At 57.2% G+C, this 17,032-nt stretch overlaps 1 protein-coding gene across 6 annotated transcripts in view; it reads left to right on the top strand.

The window, feature by feature from the left end:
* NOL4L (nucleolar protein 4 like) overlaps positions 1 to 16,692 on the top strand; it is a 58,923-nt gene extending 42,231 nt beyond the window's left edge. For all 6 annotated transcript variants that reach the window (XM_063404469.1, XM_063404470.1, XM_063404473.1 and 3 more), the window contains 7 exons: positions 2 to 143; positions 11,416 to 11,687; positions 12,080 to 12,265; positions 12,345 to 12,536; positions 12,624 to 12,746; positions 13,011 to 13,212; positions 16,044 to 16,692. In XM_063404469.1, coding sequence (XP_063260539.1) covers positions 2 to 143; positions 11,416 to 11,687; positions 12,080 to 12,265; positions 12,345 to 12,536; positions 12,624 to 12,746; positions 13,011 to 13,212; positions 16,044 to 16,243 — 1,317 coding nt within the window. In that variant the 3' untranslated portion in view covers positions 16,244 to 16,692. The remainder of the gene's footprint in view (position 1; positions 144 to 11,415; positions 11,688 to 12,079; positions 12,266 to 12,344; positions 12,537 to 12,623; positions 12,747 to 13,010; positions 13,213 to 16,043) is intronic.
* The last annotated feature ends 340 nt before the right edge of the window (positions 16,693 to 17,032 follow it).

Here is a 17,032-nt window from a genome sequence, read left to right as displayed (position 1 = left end):
GGATGAGACGTCGGTGAGCAGCGAGGACTTTGATATGAACGACTCCACATGGATCTCAGCTGACCAGCACCTGAACTCCAGCCTGAGCCCCAGCCAGGACGAGAGCATGCGCAGCCCGCAGAACCTGCACGGCCACGAGGACGGTGAGTACCCCGGCAGGCAGGAAGAGCCCCAAGCCTCTGCCACAGGATGTTTTTGTGACTTATTAAACATTAACCAGTCCTTTCTGATCAGGTGTCCCACCTGTGGGATGGATTTCGTATCAGCTCAGAGCTGGCTTCCAGTCCTTCCAATTTAGCCTCTGGGTTCCTGCTCAGCCAGGGCCCTGTCCAGCTCAGAGTGGATGGTCCTTGTGCCTGGAGCTGTCTCCCAGCTCCTCCAAAAAGAGGTCACTAAATCCCCTTCTAAGGGGAGGACTTAGTTACCCAAGTCCTCTTCCCAAGTGATGAGGAGAGCACTGTTAGTTCTGAACACAGGGGAATGCCAAGGCTTTGCAGCACAGTCACAGGTTTCTGTGTTTGGAAAGCTGCACCTTTGACAGGTCTTGCATCCCCCGGGCAAGAAATTGTGAATAATCTGCAGCAGCCACAGCGATGTTGTGTGGGGTGAACGTGTGTGTGGGTGTCTCCTCCCTCGGGGCAGGCGGTTGGAAGGGCTGAAAGCAGCACACATGGGCTGGGTGGGAGGAAGAGTTCTGTGAAGAGAGGTGGTGTGTTGCGTCTGTGAAACATGCAAGCTTAAAATAAAAGAGCAGGTAAATAAGTGGTAGAAGTATGAGTTCAGGTCAGAGTTCATCGCCGTGATGCTTGGGAGGATTTGGTGGCTGGGCTGTTACTGGCTTTTGCTCCAGAGGTTGAATCCCTCATTGTCCCAACCTGGCTGCTGTTGGGAGTCCAGGAAGGAGCAGAGGAATATGAGGAATAACTGAGACTGGCTCGGTTCTGCTTTAAGAAAGGGAGCTGGAAAACCATTCATAAGGAAAGCAAAGAAAAGGCTTTTGTGCTGGCAGGTCTCCCTGGGGTGGCTTTTAGCTGGTGTCTTGGCCAGTGGTAGAGAGATGGTACAGACAGAAGGGGCAACAGGGACACTGCTCTCTTCAGTACAGTGAGTTGTGGCACTTCAGTTTCTATTCCAAATCTGCAGTTTTGGAGACTGCTGGTTTTCCCTAGCCAGCCCCAGCCCCGGAGCCAGGCAGCCTTGCTGAGGCTGTGGAACCTGACTGCACGGCACTGCATCCCCGTGGTGGGATGGGCACAGGCACTTCTGCTTGGCCAGGGCCCCAGGGGCTGTGTCTTGGCAGGAGGAAGAGTGTTTTGGTGGCGACACAGTTGCTCCCATAGAAGCTTTTGGCTCTTCAGGACTGGGCTGCAGCCTCCACCCCACCAAGCCCAGCCTCTCATCCCTGCGGCCTGGCCGGGTCTCTCTGTACCCCTTGAACTTTGCCATTCTCCCACTGGGACATTTCAGGCTTATGACAGCCCTCACCACTGAATTCCCAAGTCTCATTTACAATCTAGAATGACACAGTTTTGATCCCTTTGCTGAACACTGTTATTCAACAGGACAGTAATTTAATAAGGGACTCACGTATTTAGGCAAATCAAGATGTTCTCACTAAATCTAAATCCTCTCTCTCTCTGCGCCCTCTTAGGAATTGCTTCCAATTTTTCATGCCCTGTGGTTTTCCTTCAGAAACAGGTGTCCTCTTTGGGGCTCTTCTTGGCTCCTTTAATTTCTTTTGTAAGGTTCAGTGATGAGAAATAAAGCAGAAATAGTCCCATAGGAATGCAAGTGTCCCTGGTGTCAGCATCAGCTGAACTGGGTAGACTTCGGTGGATCAGAAGTGATGGTGTCAAAAAAATAAGCCAGCCAAGCCCAGGGTGACAAATGAGAACCCTACAAAAAACAAACAAAACAAAACAGGAGTTGTGATTTTCACCAGGCTGTCACACTTCAGAAGAATTTTGTGGACTGAGGTTTTGTGCCTGTGGTGAATGTCCATCATCTGTATCAGAGCTCTAAATACAGATTAATGCTGCCTCCTGTCAAACCAATGCTCCCACCCACGAATGGAGCACACACAAGAGTGGGCAGGGAGGAAGGACAATGGAGTAACCCAGGAGGGCAGTGGGTTAGGAGAGGAGCATGGAGTAGAGGAGCACATCATGAGGGGAAAAGCAGATTACTGCTGTGGGGAAGGGAATGTGCACAGTCAAAGTGTTGACCACTCCTCAGTTTCTTCTTCTCTTGACTTACGAAAGCTCTTTTTTTTTTTTGGAAACAAATGTGTTTTCTGGGTTCACACAAGCTTGCCAAGGCTGTGGAAAAAATGTGAGTAACCAGCCCACAGAAGATGTGAACCCTCTTTGGAGTCTGGTTGGCCAAGCTGCCGGCACTGGGGCAACAAAAGTACTCCCAAACTGGATGTTTGTCCACATCTCCTGTGCTCAGTTGTCCCCTGTGCCCTGCAGGAGTCCTGCAGGGCTCCAGCCAGTGCTAAAGTGAGCCCCACACATCCCCTGCAGCCAGGCTGGGCTCAACTCTGGGCATCCTGGCGCTGCAGAGGGATCTGGCTGCACACCACGTCCTTCAGTTGGGAACTTGTTCAGGACTGGATATCTCTGCCTTCAGGAAAACCTTTTGAGTTTCTAAATTGGTCCTGCCTGCTGCTGTTTGACAGGTGTGATGCTTAGAGTGTGTCTTCAGTGAAAGGCTTGCTAAAGTATAAAGTTTTAATGAAGAGTTGCCTAGTAGGAGAGCAGTATCGTCTGACACGCTTGTAAAAAAGTCTTGTTTAAAGGACCAAAGCACCAGCTCCAGATCTTTTCAAGGCCTGGGAGTGACAAGTGTTCTCCTGTGGCACAGAGCAGAGTAGTTTGAAATCCAGAGAGGCGGGAGAGCAGGGAATTGTCATCCCATGCTTTGATAAACACGCTTTGATACCTGCTAAATCATCAGAGGCCTAAAAAGCAGCTGGGACAAAAGCCAGCACCTTTTTTGTCCTGGGTGCCCAGAAGCCTTGGCCCAGTACAGCCATGCTACAACTGGTGTCAGCCCTGGAACTGCAGGGAGAGCAAAGTATTCCTAGAGGCTTGGGTGGGTCATGGACAGAGCAGGCAGTGTCAGGAGAGCCGGGGTTCCTGCTGGGCCAGCGGACACAGGGTGGGACTTAGGACACACCTCAGGGCAGCCCTGAGCAGCGACACTGAGCACACACTCGCTCCTTCCATTTTCCTTTGTTACTCATCCTGCGGGCCCCAGCACGGAAAACGTGAGACTCCCAGCTCCATCCCTTCCCGTCGGATGTTGCTCACGGCGTACGTGCCCGCAGGAAGCTGCCGGCTGCCCAAAGCAGCAGCAAGATCAACACAGACCCTGCTGCCGAAGCGGAGCTATTGTGCCGGACATCCTGCAGGGACACGTCTGTGGGAGCCAGCACACACCGGGAGCAAAGGGACCCTGAATGCTGCGCCATCCCGCTGGCTGGGCCCATCTCCACTCCTGAGGGCATCCCGTGCCCAGTCCCAGCTGAGCGCAGGTCCCAGGCCCTGGTGCTGTGCTGCTGTGGCAGTTTGAGCTGGGCTCTGTCCATCTTGAGAGCCTGTCTGCTTCCACAGGCGAGCACTGCACTAAAAACCTCCTGGTTCAGTCTGGAGTGTGGGTTGAGTGGGGTATCCCACCACAGGGGTGCTGGGTGTTCCACCCCAGGCCTGCTGTGACTTTCTGGCAAGTGCAGTGCCCTTGAAAGTAAAGCAGGAGTCAGACCCCAAACCCCAGCGTGTGACACGGCAAAGTGCTTGAACTCATTTAGAAGAGCCTCTGTCTTGCCCACTAACAGGATGCACCTTGCCTTGTCCCTGCCTGTACATCCTGCCCTACTGCCCAGGAGCAGCACTCAGCCCACAGGCAGGGCTTGCTGCTCCCCAGCCTCTTTTGAAGAGCAGAGAAAACTCCTGGGTGTGTGGTGTGCTTACTCTGTGTGGGGGGCATGGGGTTGTTTCATGGCACCATGTTGGACTGATCCCCTTCTGCTGAGATCCCCACGTGCCGTCCTCGCTTGACTGGCAGCGTCCCCGCTGAGACTGTTCTGCCCGGAGCAGCAGTGGCTAATCCAGACCTTGGAGAAAGGACTTTCTTAACCTACTTAACTGCAAAGGCACACGGTTCTTGGGGGCATCCCTTGAGGCAGCTGGCTGGGGAGGCTTCTGGGTGTTGGGGACATTGCTCAGGAGGGTACAAAGAGGGACCTCAAGGACATGTGGGCAAGCATTATCTGTCCCAGGGGCTTGTAATGTGTCACTCCTCTGGACCCCTTGCCCTGGGATGTCAGGGAAGGCATAGAGCTGTTCCCAGCACAGCAGTCTCTCTGCTGGTATGGCACATGTCCCACAGCTCTGGGTCACACTGCTGGAACTTGATGAGATGCCCACGATGTGCTGCACATCACCAGCTCCCCTGAACCGCCAACCTAGCACAGCTTTCTAGGGAGGAGCAGCCTCTTGCCAAGTGCTGACCAAAAACCAGGCTCCATCCCCAAGTGATGTCCCACTCCACAGCTGCACTTCTGACAGCTGGCACTTGACCATGGGGCAGTGGTGGCCACCTCACTGTGCCCTCACAGGTCACTGCTGCAGCATTGGGTGTCACACAGCTCCCAGGGCTCTCCTCAGGGCCAGCCTAGCCCTGCTCCAGGTGAATACAAACACCCTTTGTAAGCCACAGGGGGAGCTCAGCAGACCACGGGCAGCTGTCTGATGGCTGGCTAGTGCAGGAGGTGGCCTCTGAGCCCCAAGACACTTGCTTAGCCCAGGCTGCAAAATACTCACTGTTTCCAGGGCTTGCACTAGTGCTGGATTTTGGCCCCCTAAAGCTTTAGCTCTTAACAAGACTAGGACCAGCAGCCAGGCCTTACTGCAGCTAGACACAACCTGATCTCATTTTCATTAGGGATATATTTCCTCTTTCTGCAGGGTGTCCCCATGCTGTGCTGGCTCTGCAGCAGGAGTCAACAAACAAGTCCCTGCCTTGCCTGAGCGGTCTGGGCTGGTGACTCCATTCTTGTCACCTCTTCCAGGGACACAGCTGCTCCTCCCGAGCAAAGGCCCTGGCCTGTGATAAACACCCTCATTTCGGTGTCCTTTGAAAGTTGTGCTTCCCTGTTGCCAGGCTGGGGAGTGCAGCAGGGACGCTGTGAGGCTGTGGTGGCTTTCCCAGCCTGGTACACTGAACTCGGCTCCAGCTCTCTCATGGCTGGTGCAGGCACTGCCGAGTCAGTCAGTACATCCTGCTGGTGCACAGAGCAGGGTTTTGGGGGTCTCTTCCTTAATATAGAGCAGAGAGAATCACCAGGCTATGCACAACCAGCACCACCTGTGCCCCCCTTCCTCCCAAACTGAGTACCCCCAACCAGAGGGGTGAGTGGGGACAGTGGGGTGAGTGCTAAAGGACAGTCCCTAAAGGATTGGGGGTGCACAGCAGGGTCTCTCTGGTGGTAGGTCTGTGTTGGAGGCACCACCTTGGCACAAATCCAGCCGAAACCCACCAAACCCGTTTGTTTGGCATGAGGAGAGGCAGTGCCCGGGCAGCATGGGGCCACGAAATGTCCCCTCCCTGCCGCAGGATCCGGGTGGCTGCCAGCGGCAGTGGCACAAGGAGAGGCTTGGTCTGTGCCACCTCCTTCCTCAGTGTGAGCAAGGGCCAGCTCCTGGCTCAAGCACTCAAGTATTCCTTGAGCTGCAAGGTGGCTGGAGGAGCAGCAGCAGGAAGGAAGGGACAGTGTTTGGGAGGGACAGAGTGTTTGTGACAAGGCTGCTCTGTGCAGCGGGATCTGACCAGCTTTGGGGCATGGGAAAACGTCCAGCACGGGGCTGGCGCGGTGAGATCCCGGTGCTGGAGGGAGCTGCTCCCTCAGGCTGGGCAGTGGAGCCGGGGGGAGATGGCACTGGGGGGCACCTTTCATGGCAGGGGACAGGGAGGCGGCCGCACAGCGCTGCCTTGTCCAGCCAAGCTCTCCCTGCAGATGCGCATTGTGTCCAGCCGTGCCAGATGTCTGCCTCGTCAGGGGCTCTGGTCCAGGCAGGGACCAGGCAGGGAGCGTGGAGGGTGGACACTTTGTCTGGGACATAACGAGGTTTGCGTTAGCGAAGGAAGACAGGAAATAGAGCGTCTTAACTGGAACCTGGCCAGCCCCAGTGCACTGCGGCCCTCAGCCACGTTGCTTTTTTCTTTCTTATGCATCTTGGAGGCAAACGCTGGGCAGGACCTGGAGAAAATGGGCTCCGTGCTCTGACTGCGTGAGTGGTGCGGGGCCAGGGCCTCTCCTGCCACTCACCACCCAGTCATGGGTGCAGGATCCCTGCAGTGCTGGTCCCTTGCTCCTAATGAGTGTGGCTCTAACACCCCGCAGTTGTCCCCCACCAGGGCCCCCATTCCCACTCAGTCTCTCTAATTTGTATTAAGTATCCCTTCCTCACAGACTTTCCTCCTCCCCTTCTTCCCCCTTCTCGTCTCTTTTGTGAGTGAATAATTTATGGCACTTTTCATCTTCCTGGCTGTTGTTCCAGGCGGGCGGCGGTGGGATGCTCTGTGCCCTCCTGACGGCCACTCCCAGGCTGGGTGTGCAGCTCCATCCTTTTCCGGTGCTGGAAATGGGACAGACCCACCCACGAGCCACAGGAACTCAGGTGTGGCAGACCCACTGCCATCACCCATGGAGCCACAGCAGGCAGGGCAATGGCTGGTGCATCCATGACGGCCCATGGAGCACCAAGGGTCACTGGTGGGACCTGGCATGGCTGTGACACCCACAACTGCCCAGGCAGGTGGGCAGCAGCCAAGGGAAGGCTGTCCCAAGGCCAGCCAGGGATCCCATGGCAGTGGGATGTGGGCAGAGCCGGGTGGACCCTGGCCCACTGCATGGTGCGGGGCTGCGGCGAGGTTTCCGTGGGCCGCTGGCTCTTACATAAGCTCATTGTTTCCTGAGTCAAAAGAGGTTTTGTCTCCGCTCTGGAGATGTGACAGGAGGAGGAACAATTTGCCCCATTCATCTTTAACTCTGCTCTGGAGAGTGGTGCGGTGGCCTGCGCCGGCAGAGACGTTAAACCCAACCACTTCCCCGCCGTAAAATCTCCCGGGGAGCAGGTGTTGGAAATCGCCCCTTCCCCTCCTGATCTCCTCAAATCCAGCGCCACAGAAATCAAGGATAATCCAGCAGCCTCTTCAAAATGAAAACGCTGAGCCCTGATTAATTCATTTAATAAGTGACTGATCCCCTCCTCCCCCAGCACCGCGGCCCAAGAAGCCATTTTGCTTCTTGCTCTCCTGGGCTGATGCCGGGGAGATGCCGGGGCTGCAGCAGAGGCACAGGGCTGCTCCCCCACAGCCACCTCAGCAGCCTCACCACGTGTCTTGTCATGGGCTGGCCTCTGCAGAGGGGCCGAAGAGGGCAGCACTCCATGGACCTCGGGGCCAGCTGCCTCTGCTGGGCTCTCCAGCCTCACCAGTCTCTCCCAGGGTCTGCTCCACCTCCATGCAGCCCACGGAGCCCCAGCTCGAGGGGATTAAGCAGGAGAACGAAATAGTCCCGTTTTCCAACCGAAAGATCAAACCGGTTAGAAGTGACATTGTTTTTGCAGTTCCATCTGCTTCAATTAGGGCACGGGGGTGGAGCAGGGGGGCTCCCAATTATCCTCATTAGAGGGGCTCCTCGTGCAGCCAAGCTCCAGCCGTGAGCAGGGAGCTCACTAGGCTCGTGCTGGTTGATAATGAATATATTCATGGCTGCACAGCCTGGCCTTGCTCGCCTGCTGCTGCTGGAGCCCTGCTCCTGACATGTGCTTTTGGCACTGCTGGGAGATGTGGAAAACCTCTCCAAGCTCCGGAGCTTGGTGGGTTTTGCCAAAATGGAGTGTGGTCAACACAGCCCCACCATTGCTCAGAGTCCTGACACAGCTGCCAAAGCAATGCAGGAGCCTAAATCTGGTCCCAGCACCCAAAGTGGGAGTGCTCCTGCTCTCCCTCCCCCAGGTCCCACTTTGCTGTGGGGTGCCCCAGCTCCTCTCACGAATGGCTGTGGGCTGGAGATACCCCAGTGAAGCTGCCCAGGGAGCAGCCCTATTCCCATCCCTGTCCCATCCATCCCAGCAGGGAAATTGCAGCTCTCTCCTGAGCTCATCTGCATTTTCAAGCTGGCTGAGGCCATTCCCACCCGGACCCAAGGACTCACCAATTTGAATTTGTGGCCATTTCTCTGCTTGCAACACTGAGAGTAACCCACCACTCTGTGTGTGGCGCTTTTCGGAGAGGATAACATGTAAAAATACAGAAATAAGAAAATATCTGTAGCTCAAGGGTTTAAAAACCTCATTATTTACGTACATCCATCCTTGTATAAACTAAATTGTTTCAGTAGGTGCTGGCAACTGATATTAGATTCCCATTTCATTTCCTTATCCCACCTGGCAGGTTCCTGGAGACATCTTCTTCTTTGTTTGCAATATCTTTTGCCTGTAGCAAACCCAGGGTTGGTAAATGCAGCACCATTGGGTGGAAACCTGACGTGCAGCTGCTGCTGCGTGTGTTTTGTGTGACACAAAAGAAAACCTGAGACGTGGAGGAATGGGGGCAGTGCAGGTGTCACCCCCAGGATCCTGTCCGATGTCAGCAGCCAGCGCAGGACTGTCACTGCCTGCAGGAATGGGGGGCCAGAGCTGGGGGCTGTGAGGAGGCTGGAGGTGGATGGGCAAAGCCAGAGTGGGATGCCCAGGGTGGAGTGGGGGGATTTAAGGCAGATTGGGGATGTCTAGGATACATTGGGGATGCTCATAGCAGGTTGAGGATGCTTTCATCCCTGCAGGGGTGCCCAGAGGAGGTTGGGCATGCCCAGGACAGGTTTGGGGATGTGCAGGACATGTTGGGGATGCTCAGAGCACATTCACATTCTTCTCCCAGGTGACGCTTCTCATGGTGCCCTTGCCTGGCAGGGATTTTGTGCTGTGGTGGGCCCCAGCTCTGCTGGTGCAGGCAGCCATGCCAGGGGCTGCCGAGGAGCTGAGGGAGGAGGTCCCCACTGTCCTCCTGGCCACGGAGCCGATTGGCCCAGCGCTGTTGCTGTGGCTGTGCCCGGGCCGATGGCAGGGCCTGGCCTACAGCTCGTGCCTCCGTGCAAGGGAATAATTCTCCTTAATCCTTCCGAGAGGCATCACTGGATGAGACTGGAGCCTCCCTCTGGGAGCCCCATCTCCCCTGGCGCAGAGAACAGTGCTGGGGGAGGGACAGCCGCCATCCTGGGCAGGGAGGCCTCTGTGCCCCCGGCCACCTGCCTGCTCCTGCTGGGGCCACAGCCAAGGCAGCACTGCTCCTGCTGAGGGACAGCAAAACCCTGGGGAACTCAGCACCAGAGCAGTGCCCTGTGCCAGGAGGGCTGTGGGGGAAGATGTGGCAGTACCCCCAGCATCCTGCCCCTCCAGATGCAGCAGGAACCTGTGGGCATGGTCTGGGATGCAGCCACCCACTGCAGGCCCACCATTGCAAACACTGGAACAGGAGAACGGAGCTCATTTAGGGGAGTTGGCTTGAAGCGTGTCCCTGGATGAGTGCTGGCTGCTGAGCCCCTCTGGAGCCCTGCACTCCCTGGCACAGAGAGCTGGGACCAAGGGCTTTTGCCAGGACCCAGCCCCGTGGTGGGGCGGGTGACGCCTGCCACCGGCCCAGAGCACCCGGCACATAAACACCACCCCGGGGATTAGGTCAGCTCTGGTCATCGCTCAGACGAATAAGTGGATCAGCGCAAGGGAAAGGAGGGGGAGGGAGCTCTGCTGAGCAGGGAGCTCCAGTAGGGACCTGTTAATTTAGGGGCTCGTGGGGCCAGGAGCCGCCTTGGCGCAGGCGCGAGGCTGGGCCGCGAGCACTGGCACCCGTGGCGGGGTGACTGGGGACACGCAGCGGCAGCCCCGGCCGGCCCCACAGTCGGCTTGGATGCCCGAGTGTCCTCAAGTATGTTTATTTTAAGGGATACAAAGTCCTGGGCCACCACAGGGTCACCGCAGCACTCGCCCAGCCTCACAGGAAAGTTTCCCGCAGGTGCTGGCAGGGGGAGGAGGAGGAGGAGGAGGGCGGATGGAGCAGCTGGGCACCATCCCGCCGCCCTGCGCCCGCACACCTTTGGACCTGGCGCCCGTGTGCCAGGAGCCATCGGCGCGGGGCCGCGGCCACCCCGGAGCCCCGGGCCATTGTCCCGCGGTGGCCGGGCCGGGCGCAGGGACGGCCATCTGCTCGTCGCTGCCGACAGCTTCTTTGTTCACCGCCCGGCGCACGCTGGCGCAGGAAGCGGCTCCCACGTGCTTCGCCCTTTCCCTCTCGCGGAGGCACCTAATGAAATAAAGGATTTACTGCGGCGAGGGGGAGGGAGGGGAACAGGCTGAGCAGTTTGAAATGTCGTGCCTGGCCCCAGGGCTGGGCTCCCTGGGCAGGTGCAGGCAGGGTGGGTGCGGGCAGTGCCGGGCTCTCTGTCACTGCTGGGCTGTTCTTTGGTAGCCGCCATGGTGGGAGCAGGCACAGGCAGGGGGATGGTGCCAGGGCCTGGGGTGTGAATTCAGCCAAGATCTGTGTGCTGGGTGTGCGTGGCACCGCCTTTGCCAGGGCCCTGACCTGTTTGTGTGGTGGGGAAAAGGCTTTGCATGTGCTGTGGAGATGGCTCTAGGGCGTGTGGAAACCAGGAACAGGAGTGTCCATGTAGGGTGTAGGTCATTTGGGCTTTGAGTGAGACAGGAAGGACATCAGCAGCCCCTGTCCCCTCCCTGCAGCAGCATGACAAGGAGGAGCCTTGCTGGGTGGTGTGCCAGTTGTGAGCAGAGCTCCTAATGCTGCTTCCAGGCACCATGGGTTCAGGGTTTTCCCACCCAAGTGAACCTGTCCTCATGTGTCATCCCCGTGGCCCAGCACTCTGCAGAGCTGCATATCCCTTAACCAGCAGTGCTGGAACTTGTCACTTCCTACTGCACCCAGTCCCAAACTGGGCCAGAACGATGGCAGGGGACCTGGCAGGGAGAGGCAGTGCCCCTTTCTCCTCCCTGCAATGCAAACAGAAACCGAAAAGGACCAAATTCCAAAGTTCTTATTCAAGCCCAGGCACCAGGGCCGAGGGCGGAGGTGTGGGGACTGTCACCTGCAGAGGGATGGGTGGCTCGGGCATGGGGCACGGCGGCACCTGGTGTGCTTTGAGGGATGAGGGAATGGATCCCTGTGATAGTCGCCTCGCAGGCTTGGACACAAGCATTCGTACTTCCATCTGTTGCATCCCAGGGTCCAAAGCCAGCCTGGCTCCCAGTGGCAACTCAGCCACCAAGTGAGCCCAGAGCAGCTTCGGGAAGGTGGCCGTAGGGTGCCAAGGGGGTGACCACACATCCTTCCTTGCAGATGACTCCTCGTCAGAGAGCTGCAGCGGGAATGGCTCCTCCACCCTGAACCCCTCCACCTCCAGCAGCACGCAGGGCGACAGCGCCTTCCCCGAAATGAACGGCAATGGCACCGCAGCGCCCATGGACTTCACCGCCGCCGCTGACGACCAGCCCATCAACCTCTGCGACAAGCTCATGCCTGCCCACATCACCCCCTCCTACCAGTCTGACAGCTGCAGTGCCGACGGGCTGCGCAGCAGGGTCAAGTACGGGGTGAAAACCACGGCAGAGGTACGGCCTGGGATGGGCTGGGACAGCCAGGGACGTGCCCCACAGCCCAGCTGCCCCAGAGCTGGGCACTGCAGTGGGCTCACCTCACCCCTGAGCAGCTGTGCCACAGCCACCGTGTGATGAGTAGCCCATTCCTGCTGGGTCAGGCAATGTTTCCTACAGGATCAGGCAGAGCTGTCACTGGGCCACCAGGTTATCACAGGCTCGCTGAGGCCACCGTGCACCCTTCTGCCCAAAGCAGGCAGGAGGTGACACACAGGGGAGCCTGGCCATGGGTTCATCTCTGGGTTGCAGGGGGGCCTTCAGGAGGCAGGGTTAGACATGGTGAGACAAGGAGAAAGGGCAGGTGCATGAGGTGAGAGCTGCTGGTGGTAACCCCTGTCTCCTCTCAGTCCCCCCCGTACAGCTCTGGAAGCTATGACTCCATCAAGACAGAGGTGAGCGGCTGCCCCGAGGACCTGACTGTGGGCAGGGCCCCCACAGCTGATGAAGATGATGATGACCATGACGACCATGAAGACAATGATAAGATCAATGACTCGGAGGGGATGGACCCAGAGAGGCTAAAGGCCTTCAATGTAAGGAGAGCTCCACAGGGAGGGTGAGCCTGCCTGCCTTCTGTCGCGGTGTTCCCACCACCTGGCTTCTCATTTGCAGATGTTCGTGCGCCTTTTTGTGGACGAGAACCTGGACCGGATGGTTCCCATCTCCAAGCAGCCCAAGGAGAAGATCCAGGCCATCATTGAGTCCTGCAGCCGGCAGTTCCCCGAGTTCCAGGAGCGGGCACGCAAGCGCATCCGCACCTACCTCAAGTCCTGCCGCCGCATGAAGAAGAATGGGATGGAGATGGTGAGTGGCCACCCCAGTGCCCCGCTCCTCGTCCCAGCGCCCAGGGCAGCACATCCCTGAGCAGCCTCTCTGCTTGTGTCCCTGCAGACCAGGCCCACGCCGCCTCACCTGACCTCAGCCATGGCAGAGAACATCCTGGCCGCTGCCTGCGAGAGCGAAACGCGGAAAGCAGCCAAGAGGATGCGGCTGGAGATCTACCAGACCTCCCAGGTACAGTGCTGGCAGTTGGAGGTGGGCGAGGAACAGAACTGGCAGTGTCCTATGGTGGGGTCAACAGGCTTTCTGAAAGTCTGAGGGGCTGCAGAACGGAACCCCGTGGTGTATCCTGAGAGTCAGGCCAGTGGGGATGGGAATGCTGGTTTGGATTGGCCACACTGCAGCTACTGGACACCAGGCATCCCTGCACTGCCCGTCTTGCTGGCCACAGAGGCCAGCCAGGCTCCTTGCTGAGTACGTGTGTGTTCCCCTGTGCAGGATGAACCGATCGCTCTAGACAAGCAGCACTCCAGAGACTCCACAGCCATCACCCACTCCTCCTACTCACTGCCAGCTTCATCTTACTCCCAAGACCCGGTCTACATCAATGGAAGCCTGAACTACAGCTACCGTGGCTACGGGTCCCTGGGGGGCAGCTTGCAGCCCCCCGCATCCCTCCAGACGGGCAACCACAGTAATGGTAAGTGGCTGTGCCAGGGGCATGGGGAGCCCACCCTGGCACCACCTCTGCCCCATGCCCGGGCAGTGCCCCAGGGGCTCCTGGCATGCCCCACTGTGCTGGAGGAGAGGCAGGGGCTGCCCCTGCAGCTCCCACAGAGCCCAGTCGAGGCTGCACCTCTCCCACTGCAGCACAGAGTTGCTCCAAAATCCCCTCTTGTCCCTTCTGTCTGGCGGCTCTGCTCACGTCATCAGCAAGTGGTTAATTGTTGAACTGCATTTGGAAGGACAGTTTGGGTGGCACTGGTGGAGGGAAGGAGTGTCACTTAAAAAAAAAAAAAGGAGAGTCTGTACCAGATTCTCTGTTAATTATTAACAGGGGCGGTGCCTATCACTGCCCTGATCTCCTGCTGGTATGAGCCATTCTGCTCTTGGGGATGGGGACAGGATGGGGGCACAGCCACAGCTCAGGAGGGCTCTGAGGGGCTGGGGACTGCCTGGGAACAGTTGAAAAACCACAACGCTGGTTGTGGTTGTGAAAACCTGATGCTGCAGGGCAGGAAGGTGGAAGGAGAGAGTAGGCAGAGCTTGAGATTAGGAGCAAGTGAACAGAGCAGAGTATCCTGGGCTGGAGCAGGGCACACAGGAAGGCTCCAAGGTACCTCGTGACTCACCACAGCTGGAGAGAGAGGTATGAGATGAGACCAAGTGTTCCCTCTGGCTCTGTCCTGCAGCAGTGGTGGCAGGAGGAGCAGAGTCCCTTGCCAGTCCTTGTCCAGTCCTTCTGCAATCCCCAGGTTGCCATTGTCTGTCCTGGTGCGCTCTGGGTTCCTGCCCCAGCCCACCCCGACGGACCAGGATTTGGAAGGATGTGATTTCCGGAGGCCTGAGAGATGCCTGTCTGGGATTAACTCTTATCATCCCTTCCTAATGCTTCTTAACCCTGAATAAAGATCCTGTCCCGGCCTCCAGCTGCTGAGACCTAATCCTCACAGCAATGGTTCCTCCCCAGAACTGCACAGGTCCCCCACTGCCAGGCACCCTCCCTTGGCTCCTCCATGTAAGGCAGTCAACGTGCAGGAAGATCCCTGAGCAGCCCCAGGAGGAGGCAACAGGCCCCGGGGGCAGCACCCAGCAGCACCTTGCCTTCTTTCTTTCTAGGGGAGTTTTAAACCTCTGTTCTGCAGTTGCCTTTTCCCAAGCTCCCAGTCCTTCAGAGGCGAGAGCACTCTGCAAGGAGCTGTGTATTCTCCTCCCTCTGAGCAGAGGCACCACAGGGCTTTGCTGCCCAGAAGTGTCTTCACACTCCATCCCCCACCTCGGGCAATTCTTGCTCAAGTCCACATCCCTGCTCCCAGCTCCTTCCCCCTTGGCGAGCCAGGAAACAGGCTCAGGCTCAGTTTACTGCTGCCTTTTCTGTCCAGTGAAATTGCTTTCGCATGAGAGCCTCCTCCTCCTTTTCCTCCTCCTCCTCCTTCTCCTCCTCCTCCCCCGCTTTGAAGCTCTGGTTCTCTTGGCATGGAACACTCCTGCTGGTGCTGCTCCTCCCGCAGCTCCAGCATTGCTTTCCTTGAATGCTTTCCATTCCAGCCAGGGCAGTGAGCTCCCCTCCCTGCCACCATCACCAGTGGCACCCACTTGGACCTGGGGGCAGCTGAACTCCCCCATCCCAGTTTGCAAACAGCCACAACACCCAGTCCTTGCTCTGTGTCCCGTGGCTGCATCAGGCCACCCAGCAGGCACTCAGCCGTCCCAAAGCCTTTCTCCAGCATCACCAGTTACTCCATCTGCCTGCAGCACTTCAACTCACAGCCCAGGGATTAGTTCAGTGTCTTCTCTCCTTCCCTCCTGGCTGCAGCCTCACCAGCCTCCTCTCCCTGACTATTATCACATCTCTAGAACATCTCTTGGCACTTCTCTCCTTGTTTTCAATTTACTGTGTGTTTCTTGGTCTTTGTTTTGCTTCTCTTACTTAGTCCAACATGAAGCTATGTCCACTTTTCCCCCTGCCTTTACCTGCTGGGGTCACTTGTCAAGATAAATGAGGGAAGCACAGCCCATGTGGGATGTTAGTCCCCATGTGCAGAGGGAAAACCAGAACCTGGAAGGTGATTTTGATGGTGCATGTGCCAGCAGCAGCTGGCTTATCTCCCCACAGACCCTCTCTTCACAGAGCTGTGGGCCAGGCTGCAGGATGGGATTTTTGTCATGTTGGCTCTGAGACATCTTTACAGAATTGCAGAGTTGTTTGGTTTGGAAGAACCCTAAAGCTGACTTCACTCCAACCCCCTGCCACAGGCAGGGACACTTTCCACTAGAGCAGATTGCTCCAAGCCCTGTCCAACCTGGCCTTGAACACTTCCAGGGATGGAGCAGCCACAGCTTCTCTGGGCAACCTGTGCCAGGGCCTCACCAATCTCATAGGGAAGAATTTCTTCCCAATATCCCATCTAAACCTGCCCTCTGTGAGGCTGAAGCCATTGTCCCTTTTTCTGTCATTCCATGCCCTTGTCCAAAGTACCTCTGCAGCTCCCTTGGAGCCCCTTTAGGCACTGGAAGGACTCCAAGGTGTCCCCAGAACCTTCTCTTCTCCAGGCTGAACCCAAATTCCCTCAGCCTGTTCCCCTAGCAGAGGAGCTCCAGCCTTTTGAGCATCTCTGTGGGCTCCTCTGAACCTGTGTCCCAGTTGCAGAGGCACTGACTGGCTGCTCTGGTGTCTGTGGGAGCAGGAGCTCCTCACGTTACCTGGGCACCGTGGGGACCTTCCAAGCGGTGCAGAGGTCTGGAATCCCAACAGGATGGGCATGGGAAAGGTTGCTGTGCCTGAGCTTCCCTCTCACTTTTCCTCGGCAGGTCCGACCGATCTCAGCATGAAAGGTGGGGCCTCCAGCACGGCCCCCTCCAACAGCACCAGCCGGGGCATGCAGGCGGCGCAGCTGAGCCCCACGGAGATCAGCGCCGTGCGGCAGCTCATCGCCGGCTACCGGGAGTCAGCGGCGTTCCTGCTCCGCTCTGCAGATGAACTGGAAAACCTCATTTTACAGCAGAACTGACTCCCCGTGTCCACATCGCTCCTCGGTCGACAAGACAATTTGTACCTGCTAGAAGGAGGCTCCCGGCGGTGTCCTGCTCAGGACCACCATCGTCCTCCCGCCACGCGGTGGGCACACGTAGTTTTAGAAGGTGGGATCCAAAAGACCTGTTTTCTTTTACACTCCAAGCACCTGGGACTTCAGGCACAAGGACACGTTTTGGAACCGCACCAACGCCCGTGCCTCCGGCCGACCAGAAGCCAACCCTGCAGCTTGGAAGGATGTGGGACTTTGAAGGGCAGAAGGGAGCCTGGGGAGGTTTGGGGCTGCAGATGTATTTAGAATAACCTTTGTGGACCCAAATGTTAGATTCCCATCCCTGGATAATTTCCAAGTCTTAGGTGAGCTGAATCACATATTTATTGAGAAATGGACCCTCCTCTCCCCTTAGTAATTTATTTTTCTGAAAATGGATTCTTTTGAGTTTGTACAGATTGCCAGTTTTTTGTCTGTCTGATCAGAAGGAATTTATTCCTGTGAAATAACACATTCCATATCACTACACTACTAATTTCCAGGCAGCTCTGCCTGTTTCTCTGGTGAACCCTTGTCCCACAGGGAGCAAGTTTGCCATCCAGCCCTTGACATCGAGGCTGCTCAGCCTCCAGTGAGCGTAGGTGGGAGCTGAATGGCAGCGCAAGCGTCCTGCTTAGGCCTTTGTTCTAAGGGGTCCCATAGCAGCAGTGGGGTCTGAACCTCCCTCAGAGACTCGGCGAGCTCAGCAGACCTCCGGCTGGAAGGACATCTCGC

The sequence above is a fragment of the Prinia subflava genome, chromosome 8 (assembly GCF_021018805.1).
Source record: "Prinia subflava isolate CZ2003 ecotype Zambia chromosome 8, Cam_Psub_1.2, whole genome shotgun sequence".
In the NCBI taxonomy this organism is placed as follows: domain Eukaryota; kingdom Metazoa; phylum Chordata; class Aves; order Passeriformes; family Cisticolidae; genus Prinia; species Prinia subflava.
The sequence above is the reverse complement of the archived record's forward strand: the minus strand, read 5'-3'. Positions and strand labels throughout refer to the sequence as shown.